General features: G+C 41.3%; 1 protein-coding gene across 1 annotated transcript in view; it reads left to right on the top strand.

The window, feature by feature from the left end:
- Positions 1 to 24,246, top strand: part of RTKN2 (rhotekin 2) — a 51,492-nt gene extending 27,246 nt beyond the window's left edge. Inside the window, 5 exon segments of the mRNA XM_006022365.1 lie at positions 736 to 1,001; positions 7,976 to 8,082; positions 17,602 to 17,762; positions 21,469 to 21,578; positions 23,690 to 24,246. Of these exon segments, the coding sequence (XP_006022427.1) occupies positions 736 to 1,001; positions 7,976 to 8,082; positions 17,602 to 17,762; positions 21,469 to 21,578; positions 23,690 to 24,246 (1,201 nt within the window).
- The last annotated feature ends 1,228 nt before the right edge of the window (positions 24,247 to 25,474 follow it).

The following is a 25,474-nucleotide window of genomic DNA, read 5'->3' as shown; positions in this document are numbered from 1 at the left end:
CGGCGGCTCGTGCGTTGGGCCCGGCGGCCCCCCTTGTGGGGAACAGCTGTTTAAACAGCCGGCGTAATGCCGGCTCGCACAGCCGTAATGGCGGCCGCGTCTGCTGCTGCAGTCCCAGCTCCGCCGCCGCTGTCCCTCCCAGGGTGAGCATCCCGGCCCGTGGCTTTCTTGAGGGGGTGTTGTTGCCCCCCTATCCTGCCTGTCCTCCGCCTGTACCCATGACGGCGGCTCGTCACCGTCACAGTCTTTAAGACTGTTTTCTTCTATCTGTTAGGGTTGGATTGAACAATAAGCTCGGTCCCTCCTGGGGGAACAACTGCCTGTTTCTTTTTAAAGCCACACACACAAAAAAAGGTTCTTCTCAGCATGTTTGCCCAATATGAGCCATGTATTTTATAATCATGCTTGGTGTTGGCTGCATTTAATCAAGTTGATAGCTGGTTTTCATTGCTGAGTGCGAGCGGGCATCCCTGAATCAATCAAAAGACAGCACACTTTGGCTGAGCTTCCCTCCCCTGTTTGTTCTCTCCTGCCATGACTTGATGGGAGTTAAGGTTAAGACTCACAGGTGGGTAGCTTCCAGTTTAGATAACTCCAAATGTGACGCTCTCCCTTATGGGATTTGGGGACCTCACCCTGCAGACCTCCTCTCCCTCCCTCTTAAAGAACAAACTGTAAACCAGGTGGCTAATTGCTGGGTAATGGCTTTTAATTTACTCTTTTCTCCCCTTCCAGAAAGACACGTCTTTCAGCTAGACAAAATTACTTAATCAGTCCACAAACGTTCTTTTCCCGACACCTATCAACAAAAAAATCTCTAATCAATATTGGGTGCCTGTCCTGCAGAGTTTCCAACAGGCTCTACTCACGGTGCTCCAGGCTGATTCAACTGCTGCTGCCCTTGGGGAATGCTTTCGCTCCCATGCCTCTGCACAAGAATTGGCTCTGTCGCTCAAACTTCCTCTCTCGGCTTCAGCTCCTCCGCCTTCTGGGGAAAAGCAGCAAGTTAAGTCCCACTCCTCTTATAAGAGCTCGCTAATTAGTAATTTACAAATTTTCTGGTCTATGATGCAACGAGTATTCCCAGCACTGGTGGAACGACATCATCTCGCCAGCTGGTCCTGCCACATGCCTGGTAAGTTTCTTGCTCTCTTTTCTCCTTCGTAACAGAGTCACCAGCTCCCTGTTACACAGAGAACATGCTGCTTTTAGCAGCAGTTCAAAGAAAAACAGCGTATTTAATGCAATTCACTTGTATGTATGGGACGGGTGGCTTTGTCTTGTATTTGAGTAAATATGGTAGATAGAAGGCTACTAGAGAAATGCAAAATGCTGTTCCACAAGTGGCACATAACAAAGTACTATCTGCTATATTTATAAAGTCTATTTAAATCAGTGGGCTAATTCTCTCAAATACACAGGCAAAATTCTGTCAGCGATGTGAATTAACTCATTACATTTGAAAAATTGTTACTTTTGGATAGTTATGTTTGATAAGATTTTTGGAAATTGTATTGAAGTTGGCTTAAAAGAATGATTATGTTTTAGTAAGAAAATATTACTGTGAAGCATATTTTTAAAGTAAAGTAGCTTTTTTTTGGCAAAGCTGTTGCTGTAATTCATGCTTTAAAAATCAAGTCACTTAAAAATTGGGAGAAAAAAATCATTTTATCTGTGAAAAAAACCCTGAACTTTTCTATACAGTTCAAACAGTACATTCACAGATGACTTAATTATATATTACATTTGGTATTTAGTATTTATTAATTAAATTGTTCCCAACAGAATATAGGAGTATCTTGTAAACGCTGAGAAAACTTGTGTTTAGATCTGAATGAGTCATCATCTTTGCTTTGCCATGTATAAATACTGAACACGTGTGATGTCAGCATAATATTTAATTTTCTTCTCAGTCACTGAGCTGAGTGAGTACCAGCACTGGAAAAACAAACTCCTTGCAAAGTATATTGCTGCTTTTGGCCTTCTCCTTTGGTAGGTTTGAGGTAGGACAGCATGTGCTTTCTCTGTAAAGCTTTGACTTATTTTCTTACTGTGTATTTCCACCATGCTATTAGGAAAAATACCAATTAAAAATAATGTTGTATTTTAAAGAAAGTAGAAGTGGTAGAACTTTAAAACTTTTTAAATTAAGCGATTTAGTCTAACCTTGCCTTCTGCCCTTTCTTCCTGTTACTGAACAGTGGACGCATCTACACATGTACTTTGCTGTGCGGTAGACTAATTAGCTGTGGAGTAAAGCATCACTATCTACATGTGCAATGGTATTAGGCCACAGTAAACTAATTATCACTGCCATAAGATAGTACTGCCGGAGTAATTAATTGTAATTAAATACGCATGTAGATGCTAACCTCAGCCATAAATTGTACCTGGTCAGTCCGGGCAGCAAGGGTCCAGACTCCTGCCTGCTGCCTAGCCCATGGGTCTGCACTTTCAGCACCCTCATGCCACAGCAAACCTCTCTGCTGCCAAACACCACGAACTGGAGTCCATGGCAGAGCAAGGCAGGAGCAGCCCTGACATAAATTGCTCCACCCTGGCTCAAATTGCCACTGTCCCAGGTGCATGTGTAGACGTACCCAGTGTTATTCTGCACTGAATGTATTTTAAGTATCAACTAGTGATCTCAGGGTGAGGGGTGAGTTGTATTAAGCAGTTGTCTGTGAACTTAGTTTAAACTCATTAGCCAAGCGGAATACGTATTGTACCTCTGGGTTGTAAATCTGTGAATCTGTCTGAAGTGAATTTGGAACAAAAAAAGGTTAAATGACCTCTGTAAATTTTGTGGGCATGCCATGAGTTGTTCCTTATGCCCTATGCTGAATTGTAATTGTGACTCTTTTCCTTCTTCCCTCCCCCACCCAAAGACAAACAAAACAGAAATAGCATTCATCAGTTTGTAAGCAGAAGATGTCAAAAAGTCCATCTGTGCTGTCAGTCCCCTATATTAGTCCACAGCTTGGTCTTGCCTATATAATCAGAACCAGGTTGTCGCATATCAGAGTTCCAAAACAGTATTTAAGCCCTGTAGGAAGCATGGTGTAGTGCCATCTACAAAGGCAAGAGCAATGCATAATGTACTATATAGCTTTATTGTTTGTTTTAAATAGGCCCTTAGAATTACATTAGAAAATGGACAAGGCTAAGAACAAAATATTTTTTGAATCATGTTGACTTGTGGGCCATACATCATTAAAATATGTTAAAGAAAAATATATTTGCTCCAAGGAAAAAAATACAAAATACATAGAAAAGAGAATACCCATAGCAACAGATGCTGCAATTAAAATCCCTCAGTCAGTGATTCAGAGTGTTATACTCAAGCAATATAAATATTATAAACTGGTCCACATTATTTGGAGGGTGTTGCAAGGTACTAAAGTGCCTGCTCCTTTAAGAGCAGAAACTGCCTAGGGAGAGGGCCCTGAGAGCCAGACAGAAACCCCACAGGTGCAGGCTACTATGGCAGCAGGCTAACAAGGGAATTAGCCTGCACCTGCACCCGGTCAGCTGGCCGGAAGAAGTCAGGGCACTGGGCACATATAAACCCCAGGGCTGAGACCAGCAGGGGTTAGTTCTCTGGCGGCAGCCGGGGGAAGGAGCCTCCAGGGAAGAATTGCCCAGAGACGCTGGTGGCCACCTGATATGCTGCATATAGGCCTAATGCAGCCCCAGGAGCTCACCAGGTACCCTGGCCTACAAGGCACTTAGTGCTGGGGGGAAGTTTGACTCCTTTAAAGGGAGAGAGCACACCCTGAACTGTTTGTAGCATGTTATAACCTAGGGGCTCATATTTTGGTTGCTGTTGGTAAACCAGTGGATTGGGGAAGGAGAAGGCCTCATTGGGGGCCCACTACAGTGTGGGGACCTTGGCACCAGGGGGCATGGTGACAAAGGGGGTGAGCAGACCCCAGCACCAGGGGGCGCAGTGACAAAGGGTGTGAGCAGACTCCAGTGCCAGTGTGGGTGTAGAGACAGGGCTGCGGAGGGCCCAGTGCCAGTGTGGGTGCAGAGACAGGGCTGCGGAGGGCCCAGTGCCAGTGTGGGCGCAGAGACAGGGCTGTGGAGAGCCTGACAATGACAGGAGGCTGAACTAGACTATGGCCTCAGAGAGGTAATATGTCATTACCATCTGTGAGGCTTGGGGCATGGTAAAGGGGTGGTTTTGGAGCCACATCTAGCCCATAAGGCTGAGGATGCCTGTGAGGCATCCATTTTGAGCGGTCCAAGAACCCACAAGAACCCAGGGGGTGCAGCAGGGTCCATCAGGACCGTGTCCAAACAAAAACTCGAGGGCATCCTCCCTATATTATAATTACCAGCAAGACGTGGCAGACGAGGAAAAGGGTGCCCATTGAGCAACACTGGCACAGTCACGGAGCCCTAGGAGCATCACGGCCATCCCTGGGGACCCCATCCTGTGACAGAGGGAAATGCCCCAAATGGTAAAAGTCAGAGCAGGTTAGAAGTTATTTTTTCAGGAAAATGACTTTTCGTGTTCTCTTACTTTAAAATCTGTGAAAAGTCCTGGGTACAGATAAGAATAAGAAAAAATTCTGGAATCTCAAAAATATTTGTGAAATGGACAAAAATGTCTTGCCTAGTTGCAGTAAAAATAAGAATGTTCACTCTCAGCAACTTACTGAACACTATGGCCATTAAATAGGTGTTGCATGGCACCTAATCATTTCACAGTGCCTAAAAGTATTATCTACAGGACTGCCTAGCCTCTTTTTAATAACTGCCTGAGAAAAGCCAAGCAGAAATATTTAAAATATGCTTTGTCCACCAATGCACCAATTTAAGGAAAGAAAAGATAAAGTGAAATTAAAAAGCTTATAAAAAATTTCTGAATGCTTATTTTTTCTTGCTACTTGAGCTAACAGAGAAGTGATTCATACCTCTACTAGATCATTTTAGGCCTTGTTGTAGATCTCCTTAGTCCCAGGCTTGTTGCCAAGTAGATTCCAGATTTGAGAGAGCACAAGAAACTACAAGAAGCAACAGCAGACTTAGACCATGAACAGGTATTACGTTTGTGCTGAGAGAAAAGGAGTGCGTGGGGTAATAACAGAAACGGAGTGCATGGGGTGGAAAGCCCTCCCAGAGTCATGGGACAGTTCCAGCCCTGACAGAGTGACCCCCAGTCTTTGCACTCCTCCAGGTGACCCAGAGGGTGACCCCCATCAGTGCCGGGGGCAAGGAATATATGGGGTGAGGACAGCAGTTCTCTGTACTCTCCTCAGGCAAGAAACTGTAGCAGCTGCTGCTTTTCAACAGCTGCCTATTTCACAGTCTGTCCCTTTCCCTGGCAATGGAGAGAGCAGGCTATCAATCCCTAAGGGCTGGGGTGGCCTAGGGAGCAGACATCAAGTGCCCCTTGGCTGGAATGCTCTCCTGTGTAGCTCTCCAGCTACAGGGCTGGAAAGCACATACACTCCCAACTCCCAAACTAGAAATGAGTGCCATCCATGGCTCTGGATTACAACATGGAAGCTGCTGAAAATATGGCTGCATGTAAAATTAATTACTAGCAAGGACCTAGTTTTAAACATGTGTTCCATCAAACACATTTCCCAGAATTGTATTTTGCTTTAATTTGTACAGATTTATTTGGTGTATTTGTAAACACGTAACTTTGCCCAAAATTTGTTTCACAAAAAGTAAGATCTTGTTTTTTAGCAGGCTTAGGTATAATAGCTTAAAATACTTATAAATGCATGTCATTCTTCACTTCATTGTATAAACAGTCTTTTCTTGACAAATATCAGTATTTTGGAATCTTCCCTCCTTTTTCTGTTGAATGAAATCAATTCATTTTTGTGTCATCCAACAATTGACACAATAGTTTGGCTGTAATTAGGGATTTATGAAACCTGACTTGCTAGCTGTTCAGTGGACCTAAACTTCAAAAGATAAATCTTTAAAAAATATATATATATTTTGAGAACTGTGGGGAATAGTAGTATGCCTGACAGTTTCCTTGGTATCTCAGAAGAAATTTCTGAGTGGAGAAGAAACAGCATCTATTTCTATGCTAAATAGAAAGAGAAATCATATAATGTTTAATAGGATTACACTCATCTTGTGGTCAGGAATAAGATATAAAGAGCATCACATTTTAAATGTAATTGCTTCTAATATTATAAAATAGCAACAAGGGTTTAAGTACACATTTATAAATTGGTCATATGTCATAATGGTAGAGGCTTAGAGACTGTATATGGTGGTTTCTTAAAACTGTAGCTATAAATGTAATTTTAAGTGACAAACAAAAGTTGGCTTAAGAAATAATTTACTTGACCTTCTAAGGAATAGTAATCAAAGCACAGTTAAGGTCAACCCTGCTCACGAAGGGGCACACCAGAACTTAGCATTATGATACTAACCTTTAGAAACTTACTCTTTTTTAAAAGGAAGCTAATCAAAAGTGCAGAAACAATGGAATCTCTATGATTGTCCAAGAAAAATAAATATGCTATAGTAGTTGCAGAGGACATGTGAGCCACTAACTCAGGACTCAGCAACCTGTGGTTTGTGGGCCAGATCCAGCCTGCAGAGCCATTGGATCCAGCCCAGAGTCAGAGAGTTTTGGTGGTAGGAGCTATGTTTGTGTAACCTTGGACCTGAGCTGTTGCCAAACGGTGCTCCAAACCAGGGATGTTTGACTGGTGGCCTGCAGGCTGCATGCAGGGCCAGCATGTGGACCATGGGTCCCAGAGGCTGATGTCCAGTTGTCTGTGGGGTAGGTGTCTGTACATCACTTTCATGACCCACTGGCCTGGTCAGATCTGTGCACTGCCCAGGGGCAGCTCCCACAATGTGTTGCTCATGTAGTGTTGGGCCCAGGGTTTGTATGGAAATTGGACAGCCCTGCTTTAACCAAAAAACAAAAGTTAGAAAAATCGTACAGTTAAATTGCTTTGTTCCAAAGATTATTTAAGCTGTAGTGTATCCCTCAGGAAATTAATATCCAAAGTTCAGGACAGAGCTGAGCATTCACCAGGGCAGATAAAAGGTACTTACACTTAGAAGACCAAGGGAATTTAAAAGGAAACAACAAGAACACATCTCACTTTCTAAAGGAGCTTTGAGGAGGAAGAGGAGGTGTTCTGCAACCTAGTGCATTCAACTATGAGAGAGAATAGTTAAATAGTGCTTGTATTGCTTTTCATCACAGGGAGTGTTGCGGTATACTTGCCTCTCTAGGGTAATAAAGGTGAGGCACAGTCAGAATGAGTGTTTAAATGAAGTGCTAGAACAAATCATTAAATAGCAGTAGGTCATCAGAATTTTCATGGCAGCTCAGCTCAGAGTTCTGATAGTACTTTGGAATGAAATGGCTGAGCTGCTGGAAAAATATATCATCTCTTGTTAAAATAGCTACTGTGTTGAAGGACCATATGATAGCAAATGTATTGCTTGGTATGATAGAATATGATAGCTGTACTGGTAATGGTGCCACCAGAAAAGGCTCTGATAATGATCTTGAGAATTAGGCCAACAAGCTTCACTTGAATAATCCTTATGTTGGATAAAGACTGTCATAAAATACCTGAAAACAAATTGGCTTGACAGCTATTTAAAGTAGTGCCTCTCCCGTCTGTTTTTAGAATGTTCAGCCCTGCAAAATCATAGAATCACAGAAAAGTAGGGCTGGAAGGAATGTCCTGATGTCATCTAGTCCAAGCCCCTGTCTGAGGCAGGATCATTCCTATCCAAACCATCCCATAACAAGTCCTTGTCTAACCTATTCCTAAAACTACAGTCAACCCTGATGAAAATGAAAATGTACGCATGAAAATGTACGCAGTTAAGTTCAATACTAAGAAACTCCTATTTTCAGTCTTTGCTTTATGTGAAGAGTTCTATTTCTTAGTTTACTAAGTTTCTTAGGTTAAAATATATGCAAATCACTGTCTGGCTTTATGGGCAATGGTTGTGACTTTTTCAGAGAAATCTTCTTTCTGGCTTCCTTTGTATGGAAGCATGTGCTGCTGTTTAGTTGTTCAACCATCCTGCATGACTGACGATGTAATGATGGGATTTCTTCATCATCAGGTAAAATAAAGCTGTCTTTTTTTGTTGTCTTTTCATGAACAATTGATACTCAGTGGTAACTGGTAAAACATTAGCATATTCCTATCTTGATATGTTGACATCTGGTATCTTACTCCAAGGCTGGGGAAACAGTTCTCTTAAGGTGAATACTGGTAAACAGTGGCCTAATAATGGCAACCTTTGGGCGCGGCCACACGAGTATGCATGTTCTCCTTGCCCCACCTTAAACCCATTTGAGGCAGGGCAACAGTCATGTGCGGGAACAGAAAAATATTCCCCACGCTACAAACTTGTAGCGCAGGGAGAAAATTAGACCCCTGGATATCTAGGGGTCTAAAAAAAAAATCGATGTTTAAAAAAGCGGGGCAGGGCACGGTCCCTGCCCATGCTCTGAGGCAATCGGAGGCCATTGGGAGGGCTGCAGCAAATGGTGGGGGCTGGGACCGGGGGGGGGGGCGGCAATTGGGGGGGGGGGGGGGGGCAGCAATTGGGTGGGGGAGGTGGGCCTTGCAAGGGGGTGGTAGCTCCTGTGGGGGCCATTTGGCCCCCTCTGGGGGGCCGTACCCTTGTGTGGGGGCTGAATCCCCTGTTGGGGGCCCGTACCCCTTGTATCAGGGCTGAACTCCCTGTTGGGGGGGCCAAACCCCTAGTGTGGGGGTCATTGCCCTGTGGGAGTGCAGCAAAACTTGTTCATGAATTCATGAAACCTGTATTTAGAGTTCACTTTATTATTATTATAAGAGACTTAACACTGTAACATATATCAATAAAACATTGTCCAACTGATCACTGTCTCTTTCTTGGCCTCTGTCTTTATAGTGGTCTTTTGTTTTACTTGTGGAGGAACATGGATTTGGGGGTAATTTACAGAGTGACTTTGAGATTTTTCAGTTTTCCAATAGGGAACACCAGAATTCCTGCTAGGGAGGCCAGTGGCAGGACCCTGCCTGCTCAGAGCTGGCACCTTGCACCCATCTGGCTGTGGCTGACCTCCTCAGTCCCCGGGCAGCTGGCCCAGAAGGGCAGATGCCTCTACTGGCTCTGCATTCCCCATCCAAGTCTGGCAAGTGCACAGCAGGTCACAGCCAGACAGCAGCCCCCACTGCCACACTGCTGTAGAGGGTGCAGGAAACTCTCAGGGCTGCTTCAGCAGTCCAGCTGGCATAAGGGGCAGTGTCCCCAGGTACCAGTTGGCTGGGCCCCAGAAGCTCCTGAGAGCTAGTAGCGCTGAGCTACTTGCCAGGGCGGCTTTTTATACTGCTGGGGCCAGGACAGGGTAGGTTTTTATACTGCTGGGGACAGCACAGGTGCTGGCCCTGGACTCTAGCTCCCCCTGGCTGAAGATCCAGGAGGAGTCAGGCAGGGTTATTTTGCCCCTATTGGCACAATTTGTTCCACAACAAAGTGCATGTCCGAGCACCTGCTCTGAAGCAAAAAGCCCTGACTCAAATTTGCACCACTTGTATTTGAGCTGCTGCAAGCACGCATGCTTGCATGTGTGTACGCGCCCCTTATGTTCTAGTGAGTGGCATTTAATTTCTTAACAATGGACATAAGCTACATCTCTTATACTAGAAGTTGGTTAACTCAATTTACATGCTAAAGGATAGAAAAAAGAGTGAAAAGAAAGGTTATTAAAATGTGTTTTTTTAGGAAGAATAGTAACTTTAATTTCAGAGTTTTAAAGTTATAGATGAAAGGCCATGAAATTCTGCAGAGTATCTTGGCACTAGTCTAATAGTGTTATCTCTGAAACGACAGGATTTCTGCAAACAAACTTTAAAAATTTTGCATCATTTTATTTGGCATCATTTTTAGTCTGAAACTGTCATTCTGACATATTTATTAGCTTACTAAAATTAAATGCTTTTGCTAATAATGATTCAAAGTTTTGTACAAAGCCATAATAAATTCCTTCTGCATGGTTTGTAAATTAGTACTTTATGGTGGTATCATAAATGCCATTTCTATGCTACTTTGAAGATGTTCTATTTAGAATTGAATGTGTCTATAGGTAAATAATTAAAATATTGAACAATTTGCATATTTAAAATTAAAGTATATGAAAAAAAATTGTAGAGACTTTTGAGCCATATTTAAAATTTTTAATCATAGGTCATCATTTTAGGGCATGACCCAGATAGTATTTCCTAGTTTTCAGAAGTTTTTTTTTAAAGATCTAATAAAAAGAAGCTCTATTAAAGTGATTTCTGTTTTATCTTCTAAGTTATTGTTATTCCTACTTACTAAAATGTATTTTCATGTGGCTTCTGAAGAATGGGGGCATGTAAAATCCATACATCCAAGTTTTGTCTCATGGAAATGTCATATTGTTTGAGAATGCATTCTTGTTTATTTTATATTAAAGGAAAATCAAATTTGTATGCACGTTTGAGTGCCTTACTAGTAAAGCTGGAAAGTTTCTAACACCAATAAACATTTCTTTACTGTACTAGGACTTTCTTTCATAACAAATTATTAAATACACAGAACTGAAGCCTGTAGTACTCATTTATAACATGCCTCTTTGTTATGCAATTACAATTTAAACAAAATTGAGAGAAAACATCTTGAAGTAATGATCTAGCTAAAAATCTGCTCCAGTGGCTCAGATGTATAGCATTTTTTATTTTTTGTGTGGGAGTTGATTTTTCTTATCCTTTCAGAAATGGCTTCTCTTAAAGTGGCCAGACCTCACAGAAAACTATCTATAGATATTAATTTCCATAGAATTATTCCTCTCTCCTTTGAAATAAAACTTGAAGGGGTCATTAACATCAGAGTCATTCCTTCAACTTCATATGATTGAAGTACTAACATTGTTGAACAGAGATGTTTTTGTAACACAGGCTTAACAGGAGTTACAGTTTCTGTTTGAATACAATAGCCAGGTACAGCCATTCAGTTTCTACCAGAATTGCTGTTCTCATGGTAAAAATCAAGAGTGTACAGACATTGAAGCTTTTTAATTTTTTGAGCAAAAATGACCACCCCAAGAGATAACAAAAATAACATGGCAACAACCAGGATTAAATCACTTTGGGACAGTTTCTCCTGGAAGACTGAACCTCTAACCATATTCCCCTGGCTTAATTTTTACTCGGGACTGTCATGACCCATGATTGTGTGCGCGCTTCGGCACTGCAGAATTATTTCCCACCACATGGAGCTTTCTTTGCACGGTGCAATTCTCAGCTGCAGAGAGAAAACCCCGGTTCAAAGGAGTTCCCGCCGCTCGCATGCAAATTTGTTCCCCATTATTGGCTGTTTCTAAATTATTCCCACGTGGCGGGTAGCAATTGGCTTGCTAGCCGTATAAGAGGCTTGAGCAGTTCCCGCCCAAGTCGGAGATCTCCGGGGAGGACCTCATTTAGAAGGACTCCGCATCCATCTCATGGAGAACTCTGGGCCACGTGGTAGAGCCTAGCAAACTCTGCGCGTGTCTCGGAGCCGACCGATGGTTTGATCACCCATCAAGAGTCTCTCCCCGTCACCGACCAATACCTCGACGTACCCCTGCCCTGCGCGCTCGTTGAGAGTCACAGCTTGGACTCTCATATCGGTTCAGAGAGCTCTCATCATGTTTGTTTTGCGGAGCCTAGCAAACTCCGCTCGTGTGTCTTCGGTGGAGCCTAGCAAACTCCACTTGTGTTTGTCTGTAACTGCAACTCAAGCAAGTTTTGCTGCCTGCACCGCGACCATCTACGGTGTAAGTAAAATAATCTTTACTCAACCTCCACGCGTCTGCGCCTAATTCTAGTTCGCCATGCCAACTTCCCCGGCCCACGTGCCCGGGCTGCTGGCCACAGCCCCTCAGCCCCGACAGGGACTAGGATGAGTGGAGCTGGGGAAGAAGGCTCCATGTCTTCCTCAGGCTGGGGTGGCCCCAATCCTAAGAAGGTATGAGGGGTGGAAAACATGGAGTTGAGGGGAAGAGCAACCACCACTCTCTGCCTTTTCCCCAAATGGGCAGTCCCCAGTTTTGGGAGGAGGCAGGGGGCCTTGCTAGCCCTTCTGGCTTCCCCTTGCCACCCTCTGCTGCCTAGATGAGTGACATGTTCCTTTGTAAACAAACATCTTCTGACTCCCTTATTTTCTACCTACGAACATCATTTTCTGTAAACTGAGATTGTTATAAGCCTACATAAAGTATTAAGTTTGAGGCAATTTTGTTTCACTACCTGAGGCTGGCTACTACTTTTTGGTGGCTGTTTATCCAACACTTTTTATATCTCCTTCCATTTCAAGAGTGGAATTTTTTATTAATCAATGGCATCCTTTCATCTGTGAAACAGTGGTTATTGCAGCCTGTGATGTACATGGTTTGCAGTGTCTCATGTGACTGAATAGTTCAATCTAAGATTTGCATCATCTGTGGCAGTGGCTGCAAATGTGTGTGTCATGGTTGGGTGGTTTGGGAGCTGCTTGCTTCCTACAGACTCTTTTCTTTTCAAGCTGTTGGAACCAATTCCTGTCATGGGCTTTAATGCCCTGGTGGAGAAAATTATGCCACTTATTCCAATTGCTCGCCAAGGTTTCCCATGGATCAGGATCAATTCCAAATGCCTTCATACCTCACTTGCATGTGTCTTTATAACAAAGCTTAGGGCATCCTGTTGTTCTTGTTCCCTCCAATAGTTTCCCGTATAGCATGTCATTGGGTATACATCTATCTTCTAATCTGCTCAGATGGCCTAGCCAATGCAGTCATCTCTGTCTGAGTAGGGCTGTCACACTTGGTAAATTTGCCCTTTGCAAGAAAGTTACCAATGTGGAGGTACTTCAGTTTAATGTTGAGTATGCAGTGTAAACAGTGCAGGTGGAAGCTATTTAACCATTTTTCTTGATATGTGTAAGTTGTCCATGTTTCCCCACGATACATGAGAGTCCAGAGTACACAAGCTTTGTACACTAGCATTTTAGTCTTGATGGTAAGCTTTCAGTTGTTCCATACTCTTTTAGTTAGTCTGCTGAAGGTGGTGGCAACCTTTCCTATGTGAACATTAACTTCTTCATCCAGTGAGAGGTTGGTGGTCACTGTAGAACCTAGATAGCTGAACTTTTGGACTACTAGCTAGTTCTCATTAAGGGTAATTGATGGATTTTGTGGAACTCCCTGTCCTAGTACAACTGTTTTCTTTATGCTGATAGTGAGAGCAAATGCCTGACAAACTCTTGAAAGGCGATCCTTGAGTTCTTGTAGTATGTCTTCATTGTGGGCTGTAAGGGCAGCATCATTGGTGCATAGAAGCTCCTTGATAAGCATCTTTCTAACTTTAGTCTTTGCCTTGAGTTGTGACAGGTTGAAGAGTTTCCTATCTGATCTTGTGTGAAGATACACTCCACCTTACCATATCTTTAAACACACAGTTCAGGAGTACAAAGAAGAAGATTCCAAAGAGTGTAGGGGCAAGAACACATCCTTGCTTCACATCCACTTTTCATCTCAAAGCTGTCCAATGTAGACCAATCAAACTGAACAGTTGCTTTCACGTTGTCATAGAAGAAACATATAACACTTAACAGAATTGGTGGGCATTTTGTAGGACTGAAAGTCGACCTGCTGTGCTGACAGTGTGAAATGCTTTGGTTAAATCTTTGAATAGTCGGTTTTGCTCTCTGCATTTTTTTTGAAGTTGACGCAGGGAGAATATCATGTCTAGGGTTGATCTTCCAGTCCTGAATCCGCACTGAGATTCCAGGTAGACACAACTCGCCAGCTGTTGTAGGCACACCAAGATGACCCTTGCAAAGGCTTTTCCTGCTATACTTAGTAGTGAGATACCTCTGTAGTTGTTGCAGTCGCCCTTATTTTTATACAAAGTGACAGTGTTTGCATGATTTGAGAGGGGCAACTTTGTTGACAGTAGAGCACCATCTTTTGAATCCCTTATTTTCCGCCTACCAACATTATTTCCTGCAAGCTGAGATTGTTATAAATCTACATAAGGTGTTTAGCCTGAGGCAACAATTTTTTTTTCACTACCTGTGGCTGACTGCTATCTTTTGGTGGGTGTTTATCCAGTCCTTTTCATATCTCCTTCTATTTCAGAAATTGAATTATTTTTTAACACACAGCAATTTCCTTGTCCTTCTGAAAAGGTAACCACACTTTGAGATCTCAGGGTTAAAAAGCTTATAATCATTCTAGAGGGGTTGATTCCTTTTTTGCAGCCTTGACTGTGGCCATGTTCTGTGTCACCTCTATATAGAATCTATTGTCTTCCTACCTGAATAAAGGGGTAGGCAAGATGTACAAAAAAGTTGTAATTATGTTGGGAAGGCACAGATCAGCTAACTGTTTGCAGATCTACTCTCTTTATAATATCCCAAGTAATATTGCTTAAGCCAGATCTACAATTGCTTAAAAGAATTTGTGGATTTGTGAATGGGAAGCAGTTATAATATCCAGATCCCACTTGGTGAGCCCTGTAACACAAATGTTGAAATTGAGTGGTTATGAAACTATGCTTCATAGCCCGCTGGTGCTCCTTGGAGGGTTGGCTGGTTGTGTGGTGCTGGCTCCTTCCTCTTCTTTCTGGCTGCTGTATTAAATTAAAGACTTCTAAAAATACATATGTTTCCCAATATAGCTCTTCTACTTAGTTCTGTAATTGCTGTAGTTCACACATGGATGCTATATAATTACATATGGGTGGGGATGTAATTCATATGATGATGCAAGCCAGAGGCAGAGTAGCCATGGGCTCATGAGGAAGATGTGATCTTTGCTATTAACAAGTTTGAACAGCACTGTTTTAAGTCTAATGATACCTCTTTGCCAATCTGAAACAAAGATGGAAACATGACATCATGCAAATAGACTATTTTGTTTTGAATTGGGGCTAAAGTGATTTAAAAGCAGCTTGTCGTAAGTGGTAAGCTTTGTTTAATCATAATCTTATAGTATATAGAGTTGTTTTCTAAACTATTGAATGTGTGATTTTGATTTCAGAATTGTAAGTAGCTTTGGTTATTTTGAAATATGCCTTTTTCAACTCCATTGTTCTTTGAGAGGGGAGGGGGCAGGAATGACTGTTTGGAGGAACTAGTCCCACTTCTCTTCAGTGGAAGGTTCCTTTTATTTGAACTACCTAACACAGGGGCCAGCAACCTACAGCCTGTGGATCAAATCTGGCCCACCCTACCACTGGATCTGACCCATGGGGTTTCAGCAAAATTTGGGGGCAGGGGCTTTGATTGCAGACACTCCCTTCATGTCTCCATAGGGACAAGTGCCAGGGCTGACCCCCTCTGACCTAGGGTGGGTCATTCTGGCTCGCAGCTGGAAAAGTTTGCCTACGCTAACTTAACCAAAGTGAAGTTTCCTGTGGGACATAGTGGAGGGGTGGGTATTATCAGGCAGAGATGCTTGGGATTGGGGCAGTGGAAGAGGGAATTTGAAGTTTTAATTTATGAAATCTATCCATTCTCTTTAGTATTGCACCCCTCCAAAAATTCTTCTTATGCACTTAGATCAGAACATTGCCCTCATCTCAGAAAAGGAGCAATGACAATTCCACAAGGCTGCCTACAGTAGAAACACTGAGCTTAATCATCATGCTGGTTCTGACTTTTATTTATTTATTTTTTTACAGTAGCTGTAAGCATAGTTGATTCAACTACTATAATGCTGTCAAAGGTCAGGGCACTGTTGTATTATAACATAGTACTTTATATTATAATTTTTTGTTAATGAAGAGAGGCATGTTGTGTAATGCCTTGCTGCTTAGTAAGCTCATCAGCCCATTACTCTAATGATATCTTATATCATTTCTGAAATATTCAAGTGTTAGGTATAGATTGTTGCATGAGGATTTATCTCCTTTGAACGATAACATATTTGTGGGGTAAAACTTGCAGCAAACATCATTAAATAAACTTCTGTCTATGGTATGCTTGAAGTTCTTACCTGTCAAATGTTAATCTATTTGATTTAATTTTTGGCTGGTATCTATGGTTACCCAAGTTAATGGGATATACAGCACTTATGGATGAATTGCTTTATCTCCTATTTTTAGACAGAAGAATTTAAATGAGCAAATCCATCAGATATGCTTCAAGTAGCTGTTAGTATTTCATATAGTTACCTCAGTAATGCATTTAAAAATCTGGAGAATGTTCTGTAGAATAATTGTTTTTCAGAGTATTAGCACTAGATTTATCCCCACAGGACAAAGTATGTAGCTTAATTTCTGTAGGTATACATCTGATATTTCTAACAGGTGTTTGACATTAAGTTGAAATGGGTTCTGTGGAGGGAACCTCAATGACTTGTTCAATCAGTTTTGAAGTGATATATGTGTAAATAAGAGAATGTCTTCTCTCTCTCTCTCTCCTCTCTCTTTCTCTTCTCCCCCACATCTCCTTCACCCCACCCCTTTAAATGAGGTAGTTAATGGCTTTATTTAATTTCATTGAATGTGTGTGTGCAATAAAAAGTGGCTTTACTATCAAGGTCTGTGTTAGGATATTATACCATGAACATCACAAGATTTTGAATTTTTAAAATATTACCATATCTTACACTGAAAAAGTACTTAAGGTAACCTGGCTTTTGTTCAGTCAGATTGCAGAAAGTACTGTGTTTCACTGTAGTAACACCATATCAGGGGACACAGATATGATTAAAATAGAATTCAATCTACTTTAGATGATAAAACTAATTTAGTCACGTCCCCGAAAAGTGAATAAAGCCTTGGATAGAGTAATGCTGTAACATAGTTCAGGATAGAGTATTTTAATCAAGTCTAGCTACAACTCATTAAATAAAGCACTTATACAAATGTATATGTTTTTGAAGTAGCAACTTGATTATTGTCAGGATAACAAAATAATAAGAATTGTGGGTTTGAATTCAAAGTTTAAATTTCTGAATGTTGGAATGTTAGAAACTTGTTCCAGTACAAATGAGTGGGTACAACATTTCTTCTACAACATTACTTTAAACTTGGATTGGGTCACTTCCTTTTTAAGCTTCTATTATTATGGTATTAGGAAAGTGACCTGATTTTACTGAAACTAAACTAAAATAGATATCAAATTAGAATATGTAACTGCAGTCAAAAGTGGCTTCCAGCACAAAAGTAGGAAAACTAAATAATCTTTATTGAATGCAGTTGACCAGAAATTCAAGTCAGAGAAATGGAATAACGTCTATTAAACTAGTTACCAAACTAATCTGAAGAAAGATGAGCCTCATGGGATGAATTTTTTATGGAATAAGTGCTTACAGCATGTATACCCAATGTAACTTCTAATCTCTTCTGTATCAGTTCTGTTCTATTCCTTTATCTTTTATGTTACTTCCTTCTCTCACCTTTAATATATGAGAAAATAATTCATATTGCTTTTATTCTGTTTACATTTGATAAAAAAGTAAATTTGTATTGGATTAACAGACCAGTTGACAAGTGTCATGTCAGCTGTGGTACATACCTGCTACTAATGCTGAGAAGATTTGTTACTCGGTGCAGCAATAATTGATTACTAGTCTGTCTATTTTATCATCAGTCTTAGGAAACCACAATCCGTGCTGTGCATAAGGATTCCAAGAAAACTCATAATTTTTCTATTATTAATCCTGTGGCTGGAGAGGCTGTGACTCAAATTTTTGCAGCTGACAATAGGGAAGAACTTCATAAGTGGATGGAAGCTTTTTGGCAGCATTTCAATGATTTTAATAAGTAAGCAGTTTTGGCAGCATTGTCCTTCAGGTGGTTATTATGTAACATCAAATGAAACATTAAACAATCTGAACTGAAATTTCATCACAATCCTGTTATTTATAACAGGAAAGATAGAAGTATTTGCCTGATGAGTTTATTGTACTATGGCTCAGTCCTCTGTAATCTTTAACTTCTTTTATTAATTCTAATGTGCCCAGAAATGTCCAGTATGGAATTCCTTAGGAAGTCAGAATAGAAGTTTGAACTACTTAATGGTGCGTGTCAGGGCAGGAGCAAGGAAAAGTGGGGAAGGGGATCCTGAAGTGATTGGTCAGAAGTGATTGGTCTAGTTAACTTCTTTGGAACACCAGTACCTTTCCAAGTGTTGGTGGAATCTCACCATCCTTCCCTCATTTGTAGTAAATAAAGAAATACTCTTATAGAATCCTGAAAACAGCATCTTTTTGGTAAGAATAATTAGAGGAGATTTTGAGTGCTGACTTGATGGAAGGCCTGAACAGTGTATTGGAAACAATATTTGATCAATCCTTGCAAATAGAAAAGGTTCTGTAATGACTTGGACTTAACTGGATGTGATTATGATACCACTGAACACTTAGTTCTTGTGCAGTGTTGGAATTCTTCATTTTATAGAACTGAGAAATCAAAGATGACTCAGTTTCACTGGTACCTTCTCAGTGGCAGGTGCAGCTTTTGTGCCCAAGGGTTAAATGAGAAGATGGGTGTGTGAGCGGGTAAGTGATCCTAGCTCCACCTCCTTCTGAACTTGCCTGCCATGACTTGGATCGAAAGAAAATGTAGAAGGTATCAGTGTCCTTTTAGAGCTAAGAATCAATGACGCCACCCAGATAACACATGCTCACAGTGTAGTTTTTATTTTCTAGTGGAGGAATGGCTCAGTAACAGTAGCCTTGCTAATTACTTCATTAGTGAGGTGCATCTGAGCTGCCGATAAGTTAGCTCAGGGCCAGATGCCTCACAGATACAATGTAGCACTTCCCATTCTTACTGCTAATTGTCTTGTTAGCGAGGTGCGTTCCCCACGTCTCTCGCATCTGGGAGCAGTCTCGGATGCTTCTCCGCTTCTCACGCCGCCACTCTTGGCATTGTAGAAGTCCTGGGGTCAAGGCCAGGGCTTACATGCGATCCCCCTGTCTGTCCATCATCCAGGGGGGTCTCTCTCTACTCGGGGTTCCCCCGCCAAGCAGTTCTATGGAACCCCAGCTCTTCCCACACTCACCAGAGTGGCGGGAATCTCAAGGTAAGTAGCTTGTCTTGAGTCCTGCAATCTCAGCACTTTCCCAGGTCACCAGGTGGGTTACTCATCTCTCACTGTCTCCATCTGGGGCTTCAGTTGCCCTGTACTTTTCTCTTATGCCTGGAGGCAAAATGCATATGCCCCGCTGCCGGATATATACTGTCCATGGCGGACTAATCCACCCTGCCCTGCCCTGCCCTGCCCTGGGTGAGTGATTACCTCCACCTGGCAGGGGGGCATCGTTGGGTCAATCTTGCCTGATCCTGCCTCAGTAACAGGGCTCCTGCCTGAGCCCCTGTTACAGGGTGCAATACAGAAATTGTTGTTCTGTTCTCTGGTCTTAGTGTTTTCAATAGTAAAATATTTGTATTTTGAAAGGAAGTTCTCTCTTTTTGGCTTTGGCTTAAATCCTTTGACTACACTGTTTTTGCACTTACTGAAATAATATGCTGTGTTGATTAGACTGAACTCAAGGTATTATAATATGAAGTGCACAGGGGGATTAATTAACATTTTCCTGATGCAGTAGTTTGAAGATATATTTGAAGATTTTTTTTTAAATACACATAAAGTGGTTACAGACTACACGACAAAATATGTAAATGCATCTAATATCTTTTAATGGGTAAGTTATAAAAATTGGTGGCTGGTCATGGGGAAATGGAGTTAAATAAATGCATAACATCAGTGTGTTAAATCAGGATCTATATCTTTCAAATCAGTCAACTAAGGATATGGAAATTGTGTGTTTGTAATTTGAAGTTTTTCTTTTTTTTATATAACTTTCTCTGTGTTACAATGATAAGCAGTATCAATTAGGAAGACACAGAAATTAAAAACTAGAATATCCTCCATAAATTAATGGTGGGGCAGGGGGCAAACAGACTAATTTTTATTCATTGTAGGTAGAATACCAGGGTAGGTTGCCTTGGATGAGCCATTTTCTTTTGATGTAGGAAAAATTGGGCAACTTGGCATTCAAATGCTTGCTTCTGGTTCTAAAATGTTCTCAAAATATGGTCAGAAAAATTAGAATAATCAGCCTATTCAACGTACTTTTATGGGTGTATTCTATTTTCCTTAAAGTAAAAATCTAATTAAAAAGAAGTTTCCTTGGATTTAGTTAAGTTAGGTAGCCATTTGTGTTCTGATAGTTGGGGGAAGGAAAAGAAACTTTACAGGCAAAACTGTATGTAACAAGTGATGGACAGCATTGAGTTTGCTGTATATTGGATTCATATGCTCCTGACTTACTGTTTCCCTAAGGTTTCTATAACAGGTTGCCCTCCCCAGCGGCATCTTTTTGCTTGCTATCTGTGATCTACGAGGGGCGCCCTTGAAGTCCTTTAATGTTTCTCGTGTCCCACTTTTACTTACCTGCCACATCTTGATGGAAAATTTTTCCAGATGTTCTTGTAAGCGGGAGAATGCCTATTGTATTTTTATGTTGGGGTTCTCAGCCACCATGGGCCTTGACCCCTGTATTTCTCTAGCTAGGCCTCCCAGTCTAAACCCACCAGATAGGGTTTGACTCCGAGCCTCTAGCTCCTTGGTCTTGGGGCTCGTGGCCCTCCTTTTTGCCTCCAATACAGAGACCCAGCTCTCTGGCCTAGAGGCCCATCTATTGGCCCCACAGCCCAGGGGCCGCAAGTTCAAAGCTAGGCAGTGGTCTCAAACCCCCACTGTCCCAGCCCAAAAGCACACAACTGCACACCTGGTGTACCAGGCCACCTTGGCCTTTTATGACTGCATCTAAGGTGCTACTGAGGCCTCCTCCACCCCTACAGCCTCATCCACAAACACATTTTCTTTGTGGCTTGGTGCTTCTGCTTCTTCACTGCCTGTGATGCTCCTCCCAGTGGCACTGCTACCACTTCTCTGAGGATCAACAGCAGTTCCCTTCTTACAGCAGTCAGACCAGCAGCCAAGCCTCTTTGGGGAGCTCCCATACACAACTTCTTTCCCCTTTGGCCACTACCCCTCTACTGCTGCCAAGCCCAGGGTTTTTATAGTTCTGGCCTGCCCCTTCCAGTCACTTGACTAGCTGGCCAGGCTCAGCTTTTAACCCCTTCCCTGCCAGCAGGCTGTGCCCAGAAAGTTCTGGTCTTAAAGGGACCAACCTGTCTTCTGGTAACAGGGATAGGTTTCCCTGTTACAGTTTTCTTAATTTAAATTCTCAAAATCTTGCAAAGTCCCCTGTTTGGGGATTTGGGGGCATACATGAAGGTTTAGCATTATAGTCTGGTAATATTGCTGAGATTAGTTTAATATCTGTTTGTTACCTTGTGGTAAGGGTTAGGAAGAGCTTACCTGGTGGGACCAAACATTTACTGCCTAGATTTGCCTGTTTGGAGGAAGTTTGAAAATATAACTTAATTACTTAAAATTTTTCAAAAGATGAAGTGTATAAATTCTAATCATTGTTCTATATTCCCTCCCAGGCCATTGGAAACATTGTTGCGAATAATTAATGAAAATTGAGATTATGTCACCATGGAAACCACCTTTGTTCTTGACAAAAGAGGCAACCTCAGTCTACCATGATATAAGTAAGTAGGATTTGTCTTTTCAAGTTTTGCAGGGTAACTGAAACAACATTATCTGTATTCAAATGGCTTCTGGTGTTGATGTTGAAACACTGAATTTTTCAAGGGTGATTTCAGATAATGAAGCAGAGCAACATCATTGCATACCAAGAAGTTTGTATTATATATGAATTAATAATAGCAAAAAATAATGAATACATTTTCATACCTTGAACCAAAAAATGCAGTCTGAGCTATAATTAGGGAGCCCTTAAAACGTTCAGACAAAAAAAAGCTATTACTTGAAATAAACGTTCACTACAGGAATAACTTAAAACCCAAAGAATTAAAATGTAGGAGTTTTAAATAGTTCAGACTGCAAACCAATAATGCCCAGAACTAGTTACATTAAATTAATTCACTGTTTTTCCAAGCTTTGTAAGAACTATTTATAACTTAACAAACTGTTCAGTCTATGACAACAACATTAAGACTAGGGTATGTGAAAAAAATCTTCCTTAAATGCATCTGAGCTATGCTAATGTTCTTACCCCTACTTTTGCACAGTAAAATATAATGCCAGAAGATTACTTGTATATATATATGTTAGAAACGAGTGTTTGCAGTCTAGAAGTAGGTTGCTTTATTTCACTGAGTCTCATGTGACATTGTTCGGGAAATAATGTGTGAGTATATATGCCTGGTTGCTTGCAGCAGGAGAGCTAAGTTGCAAAGATTCCCAAATTGACATGCTAGTCATTATGTTATAATGCATCAGTGTATTGAACAATGTAAAAGTAATTCCTTTTGAACCATGAATACAGAGAAGAAAAGCAGTAAATCAACTATAGAGGAGTCCTATGTAGGCAATGTGATGAAGTACTGTTGCATATACCTGCATATATTAGAGAGTTAATTGAAGAATATGGACTTAAATTTGAAACCACACTTAAAACTTAAGTTCATTTTTATGACCAATTATAGCATTCGTCGCTACAAATCCAGCATCTATGGATATAGGGCCTGTGAGACATGCATGATCCTCCTGCTCTTTTTGATCCAGGGTTTAGGACAAATGCCAATGATTACACAAATGGACAAATCAACATACATTGAACGTAGTTTGTTCTGTACACTGTAAATTATGTGGTGGAGGTTGGGAGAATAATGAGAGGAAAGGAAATGGGTCAAAGCTATCTTCAAGTATTTGAACACAAGACTTGAAGATAAAAAATGCCCTTTTTGGTGGGGTAGAGGTGCAAGAATATTTGGCAGTTTTGACTTTTTTAAATTGATCCATGTATTCTATGCACTTTTCTAAAATGAAATATTCAAAGAATTGAACAATAAAATGTATTGCATAGAATCAGTTCTCCTAATTTTCTCATTGAGCAAAAGTAAAGAGATAATCTTCTCTGGGTCTACACAACATGCTTTACTGCAGAGTTGACTAATTAGCTCCACAGTAAAGCCTCACCATCTACACATGCACCCCTATTAGCCTGGAGTAAACTAATTAACTCTCCCATAGGATAGTACTAGTACTAACTCCACCATAGGATAATATACAAGTACTATCCTATGGTGAAGTTGTTTACTCTACTGCAACACGCATGTAGATGGTGTCCAGTGCTTGCTAGCTCTGCACTGTAGCACCTTCATGCCCCAGCCAGCCCCTCTGCAGCATGTTGAGCTTGTGGGGTGCAGCTCCAGGCTGGCAAGCAGACACCACCCCCCACCCCAGTGCCCCTTGCCTGCTGGGACTGTACTGCCTCGGATCAATATGCTGCAGTTTGCATTTACATGTGCACCTGAGAGCAATAAATTCCAGCGCGAACTGCACCAGAGTTTATTGTGCCTCATTAATATCACATGTAGACACGCTCTCTTTGAGCGAAAATAAATAGAGCACTTGATGTTCACAACAGTTAAATGCTGGTATTCCTGATGCTGTCGTAGGAAGCTTCTAGTCTTCTGCATTTAAATGTATACCATCTTTTCCACTTTTGGCTCTCCAGAATTTGGGGAAAATGATACTCTGTTTTCTATATTCATAAGACTGATAACCAAGCTGGTATGAATGAAGTTGTTGTATACTAATTCAATCAGTGTTCAACCAACTTCTAAAATTATAGGCATTGATTCACCAAAGAAACACGAGGGCTTAGTTGACATTATACAAAGAAAAATTGAGGAAACTGAGGGAGAGTTCCTGATCGGCCAGCAGAAAGAGTCTGTACCTTCTCTTTGGGCCCCCATATTTGCTGGTGCTCACCAGATGCTTGTCCAGAAAAGTATTGTACTTCCATGTGAAACTACTAGTCCTAATGATAGCAAAGGGAAGAAAAGAAGAGCTCCACTGCCACCAACTGATAAGCCACCATACAGCTCAAAAACACAGATGAACACAGACCAGTTGGACAAGGAGAACTTTGGGAAGAAGTCTGCCATTACACATAGGACCTCTTCTTCTTTTGATTCCAAGTTATCTTCCGTAATGCATCACTTGCAGAAGCCCATTGCTGCTCCTCGCAAACTGGGACCTTGTGGAAAAAGCAGCCTACCTGACAGTGAAAATCCCCTCTTTTCAGTTACTGAAAGAGAGTTTGAAGCCAAACCAGTACCAGCTCCTAGGAAGAAACCTGTGAAAGAAATGCTAGACCCTAGATCCTGGATGGAGTCACAAATGTAACATTTAAGCCCTGGACAAACATGCTGTTTGAGGTGCTCCAAACAGCAAAGTTAGAGACGTGTGGCTGAAGAAGCATTTAAAAAATGGCCAAAGTATTTCAAATATGACCTTAAAAAAACAAGGAACACCTTTTAAATGCTTCCTGAAATATCTGCATATTCCATCTGTCTTTTGGCATCCCATGGTGCTCCATTAGCCATCCCCATGCCCATGGGTCACTAGGGGAGGTGGGGCAGACAGGGAGAGAGGCTTGCAGGAATTCCTGCTCTCCAGCCCCCTGGAGAGGTGGAAAACAGAGGTGACATCTATCTTATGCGGTGCTGAATTTAAAGTGCTCTAGGATTTGGAGTGTTTCAGATGCATGTCTGTCCATGCCCTTAGTTTAAAAATATGCTCAGAATATAAAAGAGCAATTGATGTTCATCAGTGATGCAAACCTTTTGCTAGAACTTTGTGGCCATTAAAAATAATTTTTAGCATTAAGTTAATAAATGTGGTTGATTGGCAAAAGTCTCTTATTTGGCCTTGAATTTTTCTGAAATCTTAGCTTTGTTTTTCATAGCTAAGATCCAAAGAAATTCCCTAGCAAAGAAGACTTTTTGGGTGTACAGAGGAAGGAAAAACATGATCATGCTCGGAAACTAATTTCAGGTTTGTCTTAGCAGGTCTGATATGCAGTCACCAAGTTCATCAGTTAAGTTTTTTAGGAGTTGGTTCGTTTTTAAACAATCCTGCCAACTCAATCTGCAATCTATGAGGTTCCTTGTGCTTGATATGATGTCAGAATAGGCCAGGATTATTACAGCTGGCTTGTTAGTTCTGATAGCACATAATAGTATAATTTGCTAGTGTGGCTGCTGGTTCTATACCAGTAACATGTTAAAAAAATCCTATTTAAGATGGGAAATATTTACTAAAAATCAATTACTATACACAGAAAGAAGTTTTTAAGAGTAAGGTGTTCTATTTGTTGTCACTTTTATAACATAAGGGATTCATGAAAACCCTCCATGTCAAAAAGATATATTTCATACTACTCCATAGCAGCTAGTGGTAGACATAATAATTGTATGCAGGACCTTGTACTAGAATGCAGTTAGGGGTTTCTCCCTTGTGTTCTTTAACTTTTTGAGACAACATGTGAATATAGTGAAGTCAGACAACTCCTTTGTGGTCTATTGACTACTTGTGGCAAGTTTAGAATTCTGTGAGCAGGAAATTCACTGGG

Source organism: Alligator sinensis, unplaced genomic scaffold (genome assembly GCF_000455745.1).
Source record: "Alligator sinensis unplaced genomic scaffold, ASM45574v1 scaffold674_1, whole genome shotgun sequence".
Lineage (NCBI taxonomy): Eukaryota > Metazoa > Chordata > Crocodylia > Alligatoridae > Alligator > Alligator sinensis.
The sequence above is the reverse complement of the archived record's forward strand: the minus strand, read 5'-3'. Positions and strand labels throughout refer to the sequence as shown.